We start from the raw sequence: 20,926 nt of genomic DNA on the forward strand, positions 1-20,926 counted from the left end.
AATTCTCTTCAAATGCGTGTAGCCTGGATACCAGCACCAGCATTCTATGGGAAACCCCTGTATCCGGGATAAAGTGTGTACATGTGTCAGTATCCTGGCTTCTTTCGGAAAACTCCACCTAGCATATCCCGATTTCTCAGTATCCCAAATAAGGGCTTATTCGGGATACTGAAGTGTTTAGCTCAAACGCAAATTCAGGATACTTAGTATCCCGATCATATTCGGGATACTGAACGGCAAGTATATGCCCTGTATGATCTAACTATATAACCAGAAACCTGCTGCAGACTGCCTTCTCCTCTGGTCAGTTCTCACCTTGAGAGTCTCCACAGCCTTCCTCAGTTCCTGTAGCTCCTTCTCCTTCAACTGGATTATCTGCTGGCATCTCCTCTGGCTCTGCCCCAACTCCTCCTGTACCATCAAAGCAACATTTAGTGAATTGATACTTTATTTCTGGGGTTATACTGTTGAGTGATGTGAAGTTGGCTGGTGGCAATTCTTTCCAAACAGTTCATAGAATGTAATGATTTACATTACACAACATAACATTGCATTTCGCAAACACTTACGGTAGGGACACATAGGAGGCGAAGCAAGCGAAGCGAAGAGAGGCGAAATCCAGCCGTCCTCATGTCGTCACGGCGAATCAAATGAAATGGAACAGTTATGTTGTTAATTTGATTGGGCCGCGGCAGGCGAATTCGCTCCTCATTTGCATGACATTAAACTTTCTTTAATAATTTCGTGTCGCTTCGCTCCTGTTCGCTTGCCATCGCCTCTCTCATAGGAATGAATGGCAAAGTTCGCAAATTCGCGTGTATGTTACGTTGCGGCTTTATCCAAAACAACTTACAATTGAGCAAAGGTGTCAAAGGCACAACACATGCCGTAGGTCAATTACACCATTTACTCCATTTGTGCCTAACAGGATAAAGTAGTGAATGCTAACCCTAGATATACAAGTAGTAGGCCTATGTTTGGCAAACTTTCAGCCGCCCAGCAGCTGAAGCTATAAAGGGAGCTCCAGAGTCAAGATGTTTTCTGTCTTTATTCAGTTTTCATTATCCTACCAAATGGTTAAAACGTCAGTTGGGGTTAAATTGTTAATTAATACAGAATTAAAGTAGAGTGCACACACTGACACAACATGGCCAATCTGATCTCAGTTGACACTGGCGGTCAATGTTTTACAGAATGACTGATGTTGGATATGTTACCTAATAAACTCTATAGTTTGCCTCATTAATGGGACAGGAAGTCATCCATAGAAATAGTGTATTTTCTTCTATTTATCATATACATATAAAGCCACGGGGTTTAGTGTAATAATGAGTCATGAATTCCTACTACAGTGTAAAAAAAAATGATATCATGATAACCTAAATAGGCTAGTTCATTTAAAATGATATGATGATAACCTAGGCTAGTTCATTTATAAATGACATCATGATAACCTACATAGGCTAGTTAATTTATTCTGATATAGGCTACACTGCAATGCAATGGCGACAGCATGGTTTAACTTAAATCAAGTTCACCAACTGCCTCAGAATATTCTAAGTTAGGCTAATGTAAATCTTAATTGTAAATTGTGTGGAATTGTGTGTTTTTTTAACACAAAGTTGCAATTCAAAGCTTAACACGGCTAGAGTAAGAATTTACATTGATTTGGAAGTCTGAGACCGGTGGTAGGCTATTTTCTACAGTTTAGGCTACTCTTACCTTTTTCTGACTCCACTCTGCCATGGCTGTGTTTGTGTTGGGATCTTTATCATCTTCCATCATACACAAATAGTGTGTGCAATTGTGAGCTTTCAAATGAGTGCCACATACGATAATACGATACACTCCAGACAGGACTTGACGGCTTTGATCTTCCTCCCTTGTTTCCCCACGTGCTCGCTTGCTTCTACCGCGCTAAAACAGCATTTAATTCCTGGATGGAAGGAGACAGGCTGTGGTGTATTCATGAAGTACTGCTGCCATCTAGTGGCTATGTTTAGTAAGACATAGCAGCGTGCATTCCATTACAGAATCCTCTTATTTCAGTGGATCTCTGAACAAACTACTATAATAAGTATTCATTGATTATAGAGATTGATTCTAGATTTTTTGTCTACACAGTGCCCTCAAGGACATGCAAGAAAGTCAATTGAATTCATTTCCTAGTTGATGTGACAGAAAGGGGGGCATTTTACCACACTTGAACTTCACTTATTTAACCCTCTACTGCATGAATTATTATATTTACAATGTAAAAAATGTTTCAGTGCTTTTTTAGTGTTAAAATGAGTTAAATAATAGATTTCCAATTTTTTTTTAATAAAATTATTTTTAATTAAGATTTTAGCTTATGGTTGCCATATGGCAACTTCATGCAGTCGTGGAATCTTGTGTAAAATCAGGTTTTTCCTCAAAAAGAGACTTTTTCCTTGATAAAACTCCAATATATTACTTTCCAAATGTTAAAACTCATTAAATTACATACATTAAAATATATATTGTTAGTATTTAGTGAAATTATTTTTGGTAAAATAGCAAAATATGGTCAACAATTCGGCCCATAGACATGTACACGCATTTACAAAAAAGCTTCCGAAAAGGTTGTTTACACCTATTTGCAAACATGTACAATGCATTTTTACATTGAACATGTCTAAAATTACAAATATAAGTACAAATTATTCATTTGGTACAAGAATTATAAGAAATATCTGTAAAAATAGCCTCATACTACTCTAATTCTAAGTCATTCCAATGGGGTTGATTGGGGTGAATGGCCAAAATGTTGTTCCATAACTGCATGAAGTTGCCATATGGCAACCATAACATTTTACCATTTTACAAAAAAACTTTTGCAACTTAAGTTGTTTTAATGATGAAAAATAACAGTTTACATATTACAGATAGTGTTTTTATTTTTTTTATAACAATATTTTGGGCTGAAATGTTGGTAATACCTTGGTTTATGGAGGCCTTGAGCGATGACCTCCACACACCAAAGTAGGTGATGAAAAAGGGCTTCCTGTGTTTATTTCTTAATCATGTGACCTGAAAAGTTTTTTTGGTTTCAAAGTAAAAGGCTGTCTTATCACAAATAAGTCTAAATATATTGGTTATAGTGTACCATCTACTAGAAAAACTGGAAAAAGTTAATGGTTGCCATATGGCAACCCTATGCAGTAGAGGGTTAAAGACTAACATTAAGTATTTTTTTTAAAAGTATAAATAAAAGTATGTCTGTGGTGGGTGTTTATTGTAGGCCAACAAGTCACTGTCATCAACACTTGTAATGTGAAACGTTTCCCCTGTCTACCCAATTGAAGGAGAGGACCGTTGTCATAATGCAGGAGCTAACACACAGGTGATAATGAGCATAATTCAATTGTCATTTTACACGTCAACATTGATATCATCACCATCATAAGGAACAAACTCTTAACATTACCGGATCACAGAGTAATTTATTAAGGAAATGAACATTCATCAGCAGCATAAATTCATTCAATCAAACATACAGTGAAAGACCAGCACAAGCTAAAGTAAGATCAATACAAAGCAAACACACAGGAATGTTAGGCCTACATTCCGAATGTAGAGGAGATGGGAGGCAGGTCAGATAGAATCTGTGTTGGGACAGGGTGGCTGTAACCTGACTTAGGTACAGTGCCCTCCATAATTATTGGCACCCCTGTTTGAGATGTGTTTTTAGCTTCCAATTATTTTATTTTTTTTCTAAATAATATGGGACCTTAATGGAAAAAAAGAGAAAAATCCAACCTTCAATACAAGTGCATTTATTCAGTGGGGAAAAAATCCCACATAAAGAAATAATTATTTGACATCAAATAATGTGTGTCACAATTATTAGCACCCCTGGTGTTAATATTTTGAACAACCCCCTTTTGCCAACAAAACAGCACCTAATCTTCTCCTATAATGTTTCACAAGATGGGAAAAGACAGAAAGAGGGATCTTCAGCCATTCCTCTTTGCAGAATCTCTGTAAATCATCCAGAGACCTGGGTCCTCTCCTCTGTACTCTCCTCTTCAGCTCACCCCACAGGTTCTCAATGGGGTTTAGGTCTGGGGACTGAGATGGCCATGAGGGGAGCTTGATTTTGTGTCTGGTGAACCATTTCTGTGTAGATTTGGCCATATGTTTAGGGTCATTGTCTTGCTGAAAGACCCAGTGACGACCCATCTTCAACTTTCGGGCAGAGGGCAACAGATTTTGATTTAAAATGTCCTGGTATTTCAAAGCATTCATGATGCCATGCACCCTAACAAGGTTCCCAGGGCCTTTGGAAGCGAAACAGCCCCACAGCATCACTGACCCACCCCCATACTTCACAGTGGGTATGAGGTGCTTTTCAGCATGCGCATCTTTCGTGGCACGCCAGACCCACTTAGAGTGTTTGCTGCCAAAAAGCTCAATCTTGGTCTCATCTAACCAAAGCACACGGTCCCAATTGAAGCCCCAATACCGCTTGGCGAACTCCAGACGTTTGCGTTTATGATTGTGAGTGAGGAAAGGTTTTCTCCGTGCATGCCTCCCAAACAGCTTGTTGGCGTGTAGACAGCACCTGATGGTTGATTTGGAGACTTTGTGACCCCAGGATGCTACCATTTGTTGTAATTCTGTAACAGTGAGCTTTGGGGATCTTTTGATTTCTCTTTCCATCCTCCTCACTGTGCGTGGTGGCAAAATAAACTTGGGTCCTCGTCCAGGCTTGTTTACCACTGTTCCAGTTGTTTTGAACTTCTTAATCATTCCTCTCACAGTGGATATGGGCAGCTGCAGTTGAGTGGCAATCTTCTTGTAGCCTCTGCCTGACCTGTGAAGGTCGACACACATCTGCCTCACTTGTATGCTGTGTTCCTTTGTCTTTCCCATGTTTAAGAGTGGATAAGAGAAATGGCCTCGGTGTCACGTCATATTTATACCCCAGGGAAACAGGAAGCGATGAATTACTAATTAAATGTTTCTACATACTCTGGTTAACTTTGTAAACTACTTTAGAAATGACAGAAATGCTTCAATTATATTTATTTCCTGGGAATTGTTAAGGGTGCCAATAATTGTGGAACAGGCGATTTAATGAAAAATAATTATTTTTTAGTCAGGGATTTTTTTATTTTCTTACAATTCATTTGAGTTGAAGGCTACATTTTCCTACAATTTTCAGTGTGACAGTATTCTTCTGCAATAAACACTGAATTTATTTTAAGGCTTTTAACACATCTCAACCAGGGGTGCCAATAATTATGGAGGGCACTGTATGTGTGTGTGCATGTGCGTGTTTGTTTGCGTGAGAGAGAGACAGAGAGAGAGAGAGAGAGAGAGAGAGAGAGAGAGAAAGACAAAGAGAGAGAGAGAGAGAGAAAGACAAAGAGAGAGAGAGAGATGTTTAGATCTTCCATTACAATAAAGCCCTTTCCATTACAATAAAGCCCTGAGAACATTGAATTATTTGTTTCCCTGCAGAATGGATCTTCTGGTGTCTTTTTAAATTGCAATTTAGACTAAAGCTCATTCTTCATTCAGAGCACTGAAATGGCTTTTCCCCTGTATGGATCCTCTGGTGTGACTTCAGACCACTCATATAACTAAACTTCTTTCCGCACTGGGAGCATTCAAATGGCTTTTCCCCTGTATGAACCCTCTGGTGATCCTTGAGATTGCCCATATCTCTAAACTTCTTTCCACATTGTGAACACTCAAATGGCTTTACCCCTGTATGGATCATCTGGTGTCTTTTTAAAGTGCCCTTTCTCAGTAAACCTCCATTCATATGACTTAACTTCTTTCCGCACTGAGAGCATTCAAATGGCTTTTCCCCTGTATGGATCCTCTGGTGTTTCTTGAGAGTGCCCATTAAACTGAAGCTCTTTCCACATTGAGAACACTCAAATGGCATTTCCCCTGTATGAACCCTCTGGTGTTTCTTGAGCTTGGCAATTTCACTAAAGGTCTTTCCACATTCTGAGCACTCAAATGGATCCCCCCCTGTATGGATCCTCTGGTGTTTCTTGAAATTGCCCATGTCAGTAAAACTCTTTTCACAGTGAGAGCACTTGTTTGCTGTTCTGTGATTCTGTCTTCCTCTGTATCCTTCCCCCTCTGTGGACTGTCTTCCATTAGACTGAATCCTCTACAACATAAAGAAGACATTTCAATGTTTTGTGTGTGTGTGTGTGTGTGTGTGTGTGTGTGTGTGTGTGTGTGTGTGTGTGTGTGTGTGTGTGTGTGTGTGTGTGTGTGTGTGTGTAAAACTCCTCTCTACAAACATAAGAATTACATACTATTTGTTATTCATTACAGTCCCAATCGTATTGGCACCCTTGAAGTTTAACCATTGCTATGACATTACAGAGGGCATCGAGTAACAGATTAAGACTCAGCCATTTCATTTTTGTGACAGTAAGCTTATCACAGGCCTGCAGACGTCTGCCTACAGAGGCTATGTACATAATGGGAAATATCTCCAGACAACAAATGATCAACCATAATTTTACCACAGGTAGTTAAGGTTGACACAAAGTAGCAAGCAAATCAACAACATTAAAAAATTAACTATGAAAAAATAGAAAAGGTAAAGGGTACTGTGTCCACTGATATTGGCACCTTTTTATATACTTGTAGGGGCTTTTATACCTTCATTTGACAGGACATTTGAAGATGGTGACAGGAAGAGAATGGGACAGAAAGACAGAAGGATCTGGAAACGACCCCGGGGTCCCAGTGGGTGGACATGCAAGCCCAAATGTGGGGGGCTTAGGCTACGTACACACACGTCGTTGCTATTTACTAGCTTCTCGTTTGTTCGCCTACTCGCCACTCGCTCATGGAACGTTCGCTGAATGTGTTGAGTGTTCCACAATCACGAGTCATTAATTCCATACACACCCCATCACATTTATTGAAACGGAACGAATACAAATAAGACACAGGATTTTATAAAAATGAAATCAATGCCTGCCGTGTCATTTCATTGCACACCAGATGGCGCCAGTGAGAAATGAGGCTTCAAAAAATGCTTCGATTGCTTCGAACCTTTTTGCCTGAAAGCCTCATTGGTTCAGGAAGCCTCATTTGCCCATCACTATCTCCACCAGGGGGCTCTAGAGCTACACACACGCACCGTCAGCGAGAGTCAGGCGACATTTGGTTCGCTTTGAGACTGTACGAGTGTGTAAACCGCTTTCCTTACCGAGAGCATTCAAATGGCTTTTCCCCTGTATGGATCCTCTGGTGTCCATTGGGAGTGCTAATTTGACTACATTCTGAACAGTCAAATGGCTTCCCCCCTGAATGGAGCAGCTGGTGTGTTTTGAGACTGGACGATTGGGTAAACCTCTTTCCACACTGAGAGCACTCAAATGTTTTTTCCCCTGTATGGATAACCTGGAGAGTCTCAAGGCTGCCAATGCAAGTGCAGCTCTTTCCACATTCTGAGCACTCAAATGGATTTCCACCAGAATGGATGATCTGGTGCTTTTTGAGATTGGACGAGTGTGTAAATCTCTTTCCACACTGAGAACATTCAAATGGCTTTTGCTTTTCAACTGGCTCAAATAGCTTTTCCCTAGAATGGATGATCAGGTGCTTTTTGAGACTGGACGAGTGAGAAAACCTCTTTCCACACTGAGAACACTCAAATGGCTTTTCGCCTGTATGGACCTGCTGGTGTGACATAAGATGGACCCTTTTACTGAAGCACATTCCACAGTGAGAGCACCCAAAAGGCTTTTCTCCTGTATGGATCCTCTGGTGCTCCTTCAGAGAGTCTTTATGCCTAAAACTCTTTCCACATTGAGAGCACCCAAATGGCTTTCCCCCTGTATGGATCATCTGGTGTTTCTTGAGTGTGCCCATTTCACTAAAGCTATTTCCACATTGAGAACACTCAAATGGCTTTTCCCCTGTATGGATCCTCTGGTGTATCTTGAGAGTGCCTATTTGCCTAAAACACTTTCCACAATCTAAGCACTCAAATGTTTTTTCCCCTGTATGGACCCTCTGGTGTGTCTTGAGATTGCTCATACAATAAAACCTCTTTCCACAGTAAGAACACTCAAATGGTTTTTCCCCTGTATGGATCATCTGGTGTTTTTTGAGAGTGCTCATTTGATTAAAGCTCTTTCCACACTGAGAGCACTCAAATGGCTTTTCCCCTGTATGGATCCTCTGGTGTCTCTTGAGAGTGCCTATTTGCCTAAAACACTTTCCACAATCTAAGCACTCAAATGTTTTTTTTCCCCTGTATGGACCCTCTGGTGTGACTTGAGATTGCTCATACAATAAAACCTCTTTCCACAGTAAGAACACTCAAATGGTTTTTCCCCTGTATGGATCATCTGGTGTTTTTTGAGATTGCTCATTTGATTAAAGCTCTTTCCACACTGAGAGCACTCAAATGGCTTTTCCCCTGTATGGATCATCTGGTGTCTCTTGAGATAGCTCATTTGATTGAACCGCTTTCCACAATCTAAGCACTCAAATTGCTTCTCCCCTGTATGGATCATCTGGTGTTTCTTGAGCTTGCTCATTTTGAGACAGCCCTTTCCGCAGTGAGAGCACTCAAAAGGCTTTTCCCCTGTATGGATAACCTGGAGGGTCTCAAGGCTGCCAATGCAAGTGCAGATCTTTCCACATTCTGAGTACTCAAATGGATTTCCACCAGAATGGATGATCTGGTGCTTTTTGAGATTGGACGAGTGTGTAAACCTCTTTCCACACTGAGAGCATTCAAATGGATTTTGCTTTTCAACTGGCTCAAATAGCTTTTCCCTAGAATGGATGATCAGGTGCTTTTTCATACTGGACAAGTGAGTAAACCTCTTTCCACATTGAGAACACTCAAATGGCTTTTCCCCTGTATGGATCCTCTGGTGTTGCTTGAGACTGGATATACGGCCAAAACACTTTCCACAATCTAAGCACTCAAATTGCTTCTCCCCTGTATGGATCCTCTGGTGTTGCTTGAGATTGGATATACGGCCAAAACACTTTCCACATTCTGAGCACTCAAATGGCTTTTCCCCTGTATGGATCCTCTGGTGTTGCTTGTGTTTGCTAATGCTACTTAAAATCTTTCCGCATTCTGAGCACTCAAATGGATTCCCCCCTGAATGGATCCTCTGGTGCTTCTTGAAACTGCCCATGTAAGTAAAACTCTTTTCACAGTGAGCGCACTGAAACTTGCTTGGTGTCTCAGGATTTTCTCTTCCTGTGTATCCTTTCCCCTCTGTGGTCTGTCTGCCAATAGACTGAATCTTCTGATCATCACCTACAACATAAAGAAGACATTTCAATGCTTTGTGTGTGTGTGTGTGTGTGTGTGTGTGTGTGTGTGTGTGTGTGTGTGTGTGTGTGTGTGTGTGTGTGTGTGTGTGTGTGTGTGTGTGTGTGTAAAACTCCTCTCTAAAAAACATAAGTATTACATACTATTTCTTATTGATTACAGTCCCAGTTGTATTGGCACCCTTGAAGTTTAACCATTGCTATGACATCACAGAGAGCATCGAGTAACAGATTAAGACTCAGCCATTTCATTTTTGGTGACAGTAAGCTTATCACAGGCCTGCAGACGGGCCCATCTGCCTACTGAGGCTATGTACATAATGGGAAATATCTCCAGACAGCAAATGATGTCAACCATAGTTTTACCACAGGTAGTTAAGGTTGAGCAAATCAACAACATTAAAAAATTAACTGTGAAAAAATAGAAAAGGTAAAGGGTACCGTGTCCACTGATATTGGCACCTTTTTATATACTTTTAGGGGCTTTTATACCTTCATTTGACAGGACATTTGAAGATGGTGACAGGAAGAGAATGGGACAGAAAGACAGAGAAGGATCTGGAAACGACCCCGGCCAGACTCGAACCGGGGTCCCCGTGGGTGGACATGCAAGCCCAAATGTGGGGGGCTTAGGCTACGTACACACACGTCGTTGCTATTTACTAGCTTCTCCTTTGCTCAACTACTCGCCACTCGCTCATGGAACGTCCACTGAAAGTTCCCACGGCTTTAACTGCCAATGTACAGGTGAGACGTACTGAACTCTGCATTCCAATTGGTTACTCGCTTACTCGCCTCCGTCGAAGTTAAAATATTTTCAAAGCGGGATCTGCCCACATCGCATCGCTTTTACAGTACTCGTCTCGCTGGAATACATTGACATTCTATTGACTTCATTCGCTGAGCGAGTAACTAGTGATGTGTGTGAACCTAGCTTTAGCGTGCTGTGCCACAGCGCTACAGCACCCCCCGATATTGGCACCTTTAACTGGATATCACTGTGGAACTGACTCAACCGTGCTAAATCACAAATGAAAATCTCCTTTAATAAATGGCTTTTGTCCATTACAAATTTAGGGATGGCACAAACCGCACCGAAAACCGAAAGCGTAAGGTAAGCGTACCCATTAAGCCCACCAAAATCTAAATTTCTTTATTTTTCAATCATCTTCAAATATTTTTTTTGTGAAATATTTTGTTAAATAGTAAGATTTACCTCTCTTCTCAATGTTTGTCACTGAGTTGATGGATATTTCAAAGTACAATATGAAGATTTTTTACGAGAAAAGTGAAAAGTCTGACTGGGCTTAAATGGTACCATTGGTACCATTTAAGCCCACTTGTGTTCCAAATAAGCTCATATAGTTATTTCTCTATCAAAATACCTGGTGAGGTGTGTGAATTGAGTTTAAACAGTGGAGCCTACATGGCATAAATGGTTTCAGACCAAAAATGTAAGATTTGCTAAAAAAAATAGTGCATAAAACCTAATTAAATATTACGGCATCTTTTACTTCATATACTTCATAAAATTCTTCATCCAAACAGAGAAATTTATTTTTTCTTATTGATTATTGTTAGTTCATTACATTACGCCTTTTAAACCAACAACTTGGGATTGTACAGCACTTTTTATGTCCCTCAAAGGCATTTTTCATAAGCATGCATGCAAACTTGCATGCATTTCAATGGGGTGTACCATTTAAGCCCACCTTGTACCCATTAAGCCCGCCTATACAAAAAGCTATTTTATGGAAATAATAAACTCCACAAAACATTTCATGATGCATTTCTTTAAAGACCAATGCCAAACAAACTGGAATATGCTTAGAATTCATACCTAACCACCTTAAGTCTTACGGTATAGTAAGATAAAGATGGTGTGTGGTTGTATCAAGAAAATATCGGCGTGTGCTCGCTCATAAAACACATCTTTCCATTTGAAGGGAAATGCTATAATTTAGTAAAACACTGCATGTATATATATATAAATCATTACATTTACCTCTTAGTTTACTAAATATGAAAGTATTTTCAAAACATTTGACTTAAACTAGCTGATATTCTATGATTTCTGACATGTCCCAAAACAGCAAAGTTTTGAGGCAACTTCTTGTCAGTAGTCCTGAGACTGGATTCACTTGGACGGGAATAACTCGACGATAAAAAAATGTGATTTGTTTGCAATAAAAAACATTTTGTCAGTTACTAAACCCTTTAATTGGATAGGGTGATGAACAACAAAATTCACCTTTTCCCTTTCTTTAAATTGACCTCAAAGTTGAAAGTGGGCTTAAAGGGTACATGGGCTTAATGGGTACGCTTACCTTACAATTCTCACACATACCGAACCTTGCCATCCGTCGCAAACCGCAATTCATGTACTGCTCAGAAAAATATGTAAAACAGAGATTCTAGGAGTATCTTATCCAATCTCTCTGATTAAAACATTAGCGTATAAGACCAATTAGAGGATGACACAATTAAAATCATCACATTATAAGCCTATACAAACCATATGTAGGATATTTAGTGATCCGTCCGATTCTATTAGCCAATTGAAAGATGGCATTTAGCAAGAGAGGCAGTTCTCAGACACATGCAAAAGGTCAAATTCAACTTGCGCATCATCACTTTATAACTGTAGTTATATAAATATTGTTTAATATTCCCAGTGCACCATTTATCATGAACTAAAAAGAACCGTAGAGAACCGAAAACCGTGACCTTGACACCGTGATATGAACCGAACCGTGAATTTTGTGAACCGTACCACCCCTAATTACAAATGATTAGGCCGATGAGTGATGATGCTTTAACCCATTTTAGTCTGATGACTCGTATTGTTTGATCTGGTTGGTGCAACATTGAGATTTTAGCTTTTTAAATAAAAATGTGAGTATGTAATAGCTGAATGAAGACATTCTAATGCAAGCTGAGGTTCTTAGGGTTGGAAATGCAACTTATTTCATGTTGTTGTGTGCATCAGAGGCTGAGATATTTAGGTTTTTAAGGACTGAGGGCAAAGTTCACAACAAAGGCTTAGGCATTCAGCAGGTGTTTTTGCAGGTCCCTTATATTTTGATCCTCTTTCACAAAGGTGAAGGACACAAAGTAGCAAAAAAAATCAACATCTTAAAAAAAAAACTGTTTTGAAAAAATATAAAAGGTAAAGGGTACGGTGTCCACTGGTATTGAAACTCATCACTGGATATCACAGTGGAACTGACTCAACCGTGCTAAATCACAAATGAGTATCACCTTTAATAAATGGCTTTTGTCCATTACACATGAATAGGCCGATGAGTGATGAGGGACGGTCTATAAAAGCCACATCGTGAGCTGAAAATTATTTTTGGTCGAAATTGAGTTTTTGACATAATCTGACCCAATACATGTTTACTAATGCCTGTGTGGTGGTTTTTTGTTTGTTTTTTAAAGTATTATTTCACATTGTTATTAATAAAATAAAAAGGTTCTATCTCACAACACAGCTGGGATGTAAAAACTTTGATGCTCAATGTCTTAGAACTACCCTAAACGGAGATAGAACCTTATAATTCTAAGCTCATGACATGTTATATTTTGAGTTGTTATTGTCTCGCAGATTCACTTCTCTGTCACTGAACGCAGTTTAGTGACGTCACGGTGTCACATGACTCCTGGAAGGAACGCCATTCGCTCATCCAGTTATTATACAGAAGCGAGAAAGAGAGGCGCTGTCGTAATATACTGTTTGATATTTTGAGATGGATCCTCCGTTGGGGTAGTTCAATTGAAGAGTTTGGTGGCCATGGTTATCTTTTTCGAACCAGAATATTTGTTACAGATAAAGAATTATTCCTTCCAGGAGTCATGTGACACCGTGACGTCACTAAACTGCGTTCAGTGACAGAGAAGTGAATCTGCGAGACAATAACAACTCAGGACATGAAAACGTGTGAATATGTTTCTTGTGGCTCGTCTTTGGTGGACAAAAATAAAATGGATTACTATGAAGTATCACTTTGGCGAACCATTTTGCGGACGTAGTTGGAAGGCGGAAGCTGAGAGAGGTAGGTGCGCCACTTTTGAAAACTCCTATTGTATCGTAACTATGCTACCTAATGGAAATGTGAACCACTAGATCGACTTGTATGGACCCACACACCACGGCCAAAGCGTTCAAAAGGGTTTTAATGCACGCTAGGAGCTTTAGAACAGGTCAAATATGTGCCCGACGGGCCAGGGTTTAACCGAAAACAGCGCAATTGAACAACTTTGCGCAGCACGCATGAACATTTCTCGCGGTTTCCCCTTTCATCCTTTTCCCTGGGTCCACCCAAGATGGGATATGAATCCAAACTGGCCGGAATTGCCCTTTAAATGTCTTTCTTCTTTTCTTTGCTTGTTTTCTTTCCTTTTGCATTAGTATTTTTGTGAAGCACATTGAGTTGCACCTGTGTATGAAATGCGCTATAAAAATAAATTTGAATTGACTTGACTTGACTTGGCGGAGGTCTGCGCTCTCTGAGTGCTTCTAGTGTTATTCAAAAATCTGGGCCGTAATTTCTGTCTAAGGATGTGATGCGATATATTAAACCAGTGTTTCTCAACCTTTTTTGAACAAACGCCCCCTTGGCTTCATCACAAGCCTCCCAATACCCCCTTGACCCCATCATAAGCCTGACAACGTCTCCCTTAGCATTACAAAATGAAATGGACTAATGGTCCTCACTGGCAACTAAGCACCGCACTCTTTCAGCTGTATCCTTCTCAACGCCCCCCTGGAGCACCCCAACGCCCATGGGGGGGCTGTACCACCCCCGTTGAGAAAAAAAAACTATATTAAACCATTGATGCTTACAGCACCCGCAAAACGCCCGCTTACAGGGCCGTACACACACGTCTCTACTAGGTACTCGCTCAGCGAATGAAGTCAATAGAATGTCAATGTGTTCCAGCGAGACAAGCAGGCGAGTAGGCGAGTACTGTACAAGCGATGCAATGTGGAAGGATCCCGAGTTGAAAATATTTAATCTTTGAGCGAGGCGAGTAAGCGAGTAACCAATTGGAAAGCAGAGTTCGGTACTTCTCGCCTGTCCATTGGCAGTTAAAGCCGCGGGAACTTTCAGCGAACGTTCCATGATAGAGTAGAGAGTAGGCGAGTAAGCGAGAAGCTAGTAAATAGTAGCGATGTGTGTGTACGGCCCTTAACACCTAAGCCATTTTTAAGAAAAGTTGCCCTCAGCCTATAAAACAATACATTTTCAGCCTCTGAAGCATATAAAAAAACATATAATGCATTGAAATGCTAAGACCTCCATCTTGCATTAGAGTGGGTTCATTCAGCTCTACCATACCCACATGTTTAATACAAATATCTCAAATCTCATGAGCCTGAATGTGGCGTCATGCAGCTCCAGGCGCCTGGGTCAATGTTGCACAGCACAACATCCAGCATCAATGGGTTAAGGAGGGGTGCTGTCCCAATATGGCTGCATATGCACATTTTCATATTTTCTTTACAATTCTGAATGGCCGGACCGTTCTACCGGTGCTAATGTAAAGGGGCCACATGTAAACACATTAAATGACATTCATACCAACTTGGCTTACTTTCTACTGAAGATGCATCTTGGCTGTAATGTCCAACCTCCTCTTCCTCTTGTTCTTCTTTAATACCCAAGATCCTCATGAAGTCTGGCTCAGGAACTGTAGGGGACTCGTCCATTTCAGTTTTAAAGATTTGCTCCAATTTAGGCTGAACATCCTCAGTTTGATGTGCACGTATATAAGAGTGTAGGAAGTCATCAAAGTCCTCTTCTTCTGGCTCCTCCTTCACTGACATTAGAGGTTGGGATGCCATTATTGTAAGCCAGGCATTAGCAGATGGGAAGACCTGAAAAACAAAAACAGGAAACAACAACTTTAAACTACTTGAAACCACTGGGCTACAATGGACCATGCTGGACTGCACAGTGTGTAGGACAGCACAGCATTGACTTTTTGTATTCCACTATTGGACTGGACCCGCACCAACTTTAAATAGTCTAGACCAGGCGTCACCAACGTGGTGCCCGCGGGCGCCAGGTAGCCCTCCAGGGGCTTCTGAGGTGCCCACCAAGGATGTTAATAAACAGTCTCGACCACAAGATTTTAGTCACAGTTAATGTTTTTCTTCATTTAAATATGATATTTTCATTTATAACCTATAAAGAATACTTCTTTATAACCTTTCAGCAAATAATCATTCTATCATAGTGTGATTTGAGAAGAATGTCAAGACATTGGTAGAGGATTCTGAACAACAAGTAGCCCAGAGGTAGCCATCAGTAGACCGGGGATAGCCCTTGGTAGCCCTCTGACACAGAAAGGTTGGGGACCCCTGCTCTAGACACATTTTTCATATTTGTGAATGTTAGAAGCATTTTTTAGTAAATGTTGGGAACCTATATACTTAACATAATTTAAGTGTGCTGAATTCAACTAGACAGGTTCCCAAGCTGGATTTTGAGGTTTTGACCGTTAAATTTGAAAACTTTAAACAGGAGTACGATCGTCCTCATATGACCATCAGTGTTGCCAGATGTGTCTGACCAAATCCCGCCCAAAAGCTTCTCAAAAAACGCCAAATGGCCAATTCTTCCGATTTTTACCCGCAGACACTCATCCCAAGTAGCCCCATTGGGTGGGCACCCGCCCAATCTGGCAACGCTGATTACCATAGATGCAGAGGAATAAGTTCTGTAGCCTACGTAACACCATGAGCTGGTGTTGCACTTGCACCATCAATTTAGGCGACTTCCACTTTTACTTGTGACACCTCTGGCTAATGCTTATGACTCCATATGCCAATGCTACCTGAACAGAAGAGAGGATGAGTTGAGTTCATACATATCATATATTTAACAAGTTGAACGCTAAGATATGTGATAAAGTTAATCATTTTACCCAATATTTCACAGCAAATTTGTCAATTTTTTTTTTACATTTTGTCAATTTTTTTTTTGAATTTTTGTCAACTCATTTTTTCACTGTCAAAACAATAGGTCTATGTAAAATATTTGTTATCACAAATCTGTGTGCTCTAAAACAACCTTTCACTATTCTACAACACAAACGCTAAACAAAACGTGCTGTAGGCACGTCATTATGATTGTAGACTTTTACCATGCACATCAGTGTTCAAATGGTTACAAATGCCTGTTCAAATGTTGGATTATGTGTGTGTGTACACTAAACAAACAAGCTGAACATCCCATTATAATACAATAAAACATGTTTTATATATCAGTCACAACAACAATGAAGTTGTCTCAAAGCGCTTTCCAAATACACACAAATACACACACGGTTGGTTGACGATTAAGGGCGTAATGCAAAACAAAACAAAACATTTTTTCCAATTCTTGAAGAAAATGATGGAAAAAAACTGGAAAAAAAATAGAACAAAATAAAGCTCTTGTGTGGTCCGTGGAATTTCGCCTAATTTTTGCCATTTTTCTGAAAATGTGCCCTGCGATGTGACATCCTTGGTGTGACATTTCTGTAAGATGCAATAAAATGATTAATATTCTGCACAAAAATATCCCCCATGCTCTTTGTACTATTATTCCTTTAACCCCCACCCCACATACACTACTACCCACCCGCACCCCCAACCCCATCCACACACGCCTATGCATTGTACAGGTTGACGTGTGATTTCACTGCATGGTTTCACTCTATTACTTGTAATAATTGTGTGAATGTGACAAATAAATCTCGTGGTATCCTTATATCCTTGCATGATGCATGGAAAACAAGTAAGGATTGAGTAACACATTGCATAAGCATGTCACACCACAGGACATGCAGTCACACCACAGGAAATTCACTGAATTGTGGCCATTTTAATCCTTTTGTATACATGACTGACCTCTGAGCTCATGTAAACTTGATAATGATATTGTGTTTAATCTTAATATGTGTTTTCATTCATAAAAAACTTGTTTTCCTTCTACAAGAGCAGTCACACCACAGGACACCATAAAATGAATTAAGCATTGCGTGACGGAAACATTGCAATATGAAGACATATTAAGAGGTGAATGGTCACCTTAAACTTCCACACCACTCTCCAATAACTGACGTACTGACTGGTTAGGAGCCTGTCTTTAGGACTCTTGTAGTTGGCCTTGCAGCTGCCCGTTCACAAACATTGACATACATGTCACCCCACAGGACGCAATTTGTGTTACGAAATTGAACTTGTAGTTAATATTACTGTCTTGAGTTTTTTCACATTCACATATCTTAATATAAAGTTAAATCTTGTGTTTCTTCACATCTAAGACTAATATGAAACAAATGTACCACATCTGCTTTCATTGACATGTGTTTTTAAGAGGAAATAACAGTTTTGTAGGTTTTTAACCAATGTTATGAAAAAAAAAGGCGTCACGTCAACCACCCACATACACATTCCCACATTCACTCACCAGCTCTGGAGGCTGCCGTATGGCACCAATTGTCTGGGGTTCATTTTAGAAGATGCACACACACACATACACACACACACACACACACACACACACACACACACACACACACACACACACACACACACACACACACACACACACACACACAGGCAGGGCTGCTGAGCGCTTTGGCCAGACCCCGTGACTGTAAGGGCCCCCATCCAATACATACAATGTATGAGAACCCAGTTATAGCCCCCCCTTCTCCCTGGGCCCTGGAAAACAAACCCCTTTGCCCCCCGTTGGCTTCCCTGCACACACGCACAATAGTAATAACAGTCTTAAAAAGATAACTCTGTACCCTGCACTGTTGCCACTAAATTACATTTTAAAACGACACATTTTGTAAAGTGTTCTTTTGCAGCTTACAGCAATAATAACAGCAATAAAAACAAGAATAATTTCATGACAGTAGGCTTATGTGATAAATTGAATTCCTTTCATCTGGTTACCCAATATTTTACAGTAAGTTAGCTCAACTTTTTCAGTGTCAGAAATATACTGTGGGCCTATGTGAAATAGCCTATAGGCTATCTGTGTCACATGTCATCGGTGTGCAAGCCTACAGGTCTATATAGGCCTAGCCCCCCTTATGTATAATGCCCTGAAAAATAAAGTAAAGTTAAGTAGCCAAAGGACTAAATCATAAAGAGGCCTAAGTGATAAAGATTGTAACTGACTCAGAAATCGCTGAAATGAAATGCCTCCCCCATGAATGCAGCTGTCGGCATGGCCAAATGGTCTATTCCTGACGCGGCAGTTTATGGCCATTTGGCAAGTCAGTGTGAGTTGGCGAGGTGATGGACTGTAGCAGCCGAGCCTGACCACAACTCCAAACTCAAAGCATTTCGGACGAAACAACAAAATTGAGTGCCCATTTTCCATTTACATTCATTATTCTATTGAATAGAACTATAACCACTCTGTATAGGCCTACTGAAGAATGAATGCAGGTTGTTATAACTGTTTTGCACATTTAGGCCTAATGCCTGACTTTCTCTTTTCTCTTCACTAATTTGCCTCAATACCTATTGTACCTAGGCCTAAATTAGGCTAATGCACAAATGTGGGCCGCAAATAAAGCTTGTAGCCGGGGACCCTTTCTCTCCACACAAATATTGTTTTTCATGACATGCTAAAAGTATGATGGTGTGAAGAGAACATTCATTCATTAATTCAAAATAATTTTTAACGGTAGGCTACACATTTGTTCACTTCTCTTTAGCCTAATTATTGCTATGCTTTTACTTGGTTAAAAAGAATTTGTAAGCGACTGGCCTACCATTCAATCAGCTAGGCCTACTTCGAATAAACAACAGCCGCTTATTAATAGGCCTATACATCGCACATGGACAGAAGAATTAACACCAGACATAGTAACGTATTAAAATATGGCCTGCGGTCTTACCACGTGTTCAGCCCTTGTTTTTTTTTATTCCAGATTCAACGAGGTTCCGGTAACGCTGGAAGGGAAATTCGACTGCGGCGCTTCATGTGCGTAAATGCTGGAAGGGACGTCCGACTGTGGCGCTTCATGTGCGTAACTGACGACTCTCTCTTGAGATGCGTGCGGTTTTGTTTTCTGGCGTAATTTGTTCCGGTGACAGGTGACGAGAAGGGGCGGTTCGCACACCACTCACTCACCCGATGCTCCTCGAGCAGACATGAGCCTGTTAGTTTTCAAAGAAAACACCTCCTTTATCTTGTTACACAGCCTTGTGTGTCCCGGTTTGGAGTACAATATCCACCCCAATACCAAGCAGTGTGGGGAGGTAATGCATTACTAAAGTAATGAATTACTGTAACAATGCATTAGGCTACTAAAGTAATTAATTACTGTAATGTAGCCTATTACTTTTTTGCTGTAATGCAGTAATGTAACTAAGGCATTACATGGCAAAAATCTGTAATATTTACTTGGTGCTAAATAACTTACGTTACAATTGCATTACAATGACGTGGATTTAAGTATGCAACCCAACCCAATACCAAGCCGTGTGGGGAGGTAATGCATTAGGCTACCAAAGTAATTAATTACTGTAATGCTTTACTGTTTGCTTTAATACAGTAATGTAATTATTACAAAAATCTGTAATATTTAGCCTACTTAGTTACAATGCTAAATAACTTAAGTTACAATTGCATTACAATGACCTGGATTTAAGTGGTAGGTTATTTAGTGTGGTGGGTCAGAAAGAAGCTATTCCTGAACCTGGTCTATATGCTGCCAAAAACACCTACTGCATGGGAGGTGAAAAAGTCAAAACTCATGACACTAATAAATTGCCAGATCCATAGGCTATTTAGGTCTACTACAGTTCTTTTGGTGAAAGTATAAAGTAATGCAAAAGTGGTGTAATGCCTTACATTTAAAAAAGTTGTAATATTGTAGTGTAAGGGATTATTTTGAAAAGACAGCAATATACAGTAATCAGTAATGCATTACAGTTTTTGAGTGACGTTCCCAACACTGACACCAAGGCTTTGAAGACCTGCCCAGTTTCAATGTTGGCGTAGTTACTGAACTTTGTCTTGGTATGGCAGTATACTACTACTGCTCTACTGGTATTCATGTGACGTTTACCACTGTTATGAGTTCTGTCTGCCTATTATTTCTCCATCTGAATCGTGTCATCATGTCAGTAACTCCTAATGACCACTAGATGTCGCCCTATATCCACGGCTGACTCTGACGGCTGCTTGTAGCTGCTACAGTGTCTCATTGCCATCAGACTTCCCATCTGTTTGCAATGTGTGTGTTTGTTGTTGGCAGTGTGATATTGATCTGAATGCTGTAATAATTCTTGAAACAAGTCAAAGAAAAACATTTTGTGTTGTTGTTGTTGTTGTTGTTACTGTTGTTATTATTTGGGGCCAAGCAGCGAAGCTGGTGAAGGTCCCTACAGTGACAGTAGCTTTAGTTGTGCTGCACTGCAACACAAGAACCCATAACAGCACTCCTCCTCTTCTCTTCTCTTCTCTTCTCTTCTCTTCTCTTCTCTTCTCTTCTCTTCTCTTCTCTTCTCTTCTCTTCTCTTCTCTTCTCTTCTCTTCTTGTCTCTACACAGGAAATTTGCCTGAGTAAAATTTACTCAAATTGAAGAAAATTTTACTCT

The 20,926-nt window shown here is 40.2% G+C and overlaps 1 protein-coding gene and 1 pseudogene across 1 annotated transcript; both read right to left on the reverse strand.

Moving 5' to 3' along the window:
• Positions 1-5,449: 5,449 nt before the first annotated feature.
• LOC134445619 (zinc finger protein 3-like) lies at positions 5,450-19,369 on the reverse strand. The gene is made up of 3 exons (XM_063194666.1): positions 19,219-19,369; positions 14,905-15,187; positions 5,450-6,154 (listed from the first exon to the last, which is right to left on the reverse strand). The coding sequence occupies exon 3, from the start codon at positions 6,044-6,046 to the stop codon at positions 5,540-5,542; it is 507 nt and encodes a 168-aa protein (XP_063050736.1). The 5' UTR covers positions 6,047-6,154; positions 14,905-15,187; positions 19,219-19,369; the 3' UTR covers positions 5,450-5,539.
• On the reverse strand, positions 6,881-15,154 carry LOC134446484 (gastrula zinc finger protein XlCGF26.1-like; annotated as a pseudogene).
• Positions 19,370-20,926: the final 1,557 nt, after the last annotated feature.

The sequence above is a fragment of the Engraulis encrasicolus genome, chromosome 3 (assembly GCF_034702125.1).
Source record: "Engraulis encrasicolus isolate BLACKSEA-1 chromosome 3, IST_EnEncr_1.0, whole genome shotgun sequence".
Classification (NCBI taxonomy): Eukaryota; Metazoa; Chordata; class Actinopteri; order Clupeiformes; family Engraulidae; genus Engraulis; species Engraulis encrasicolus.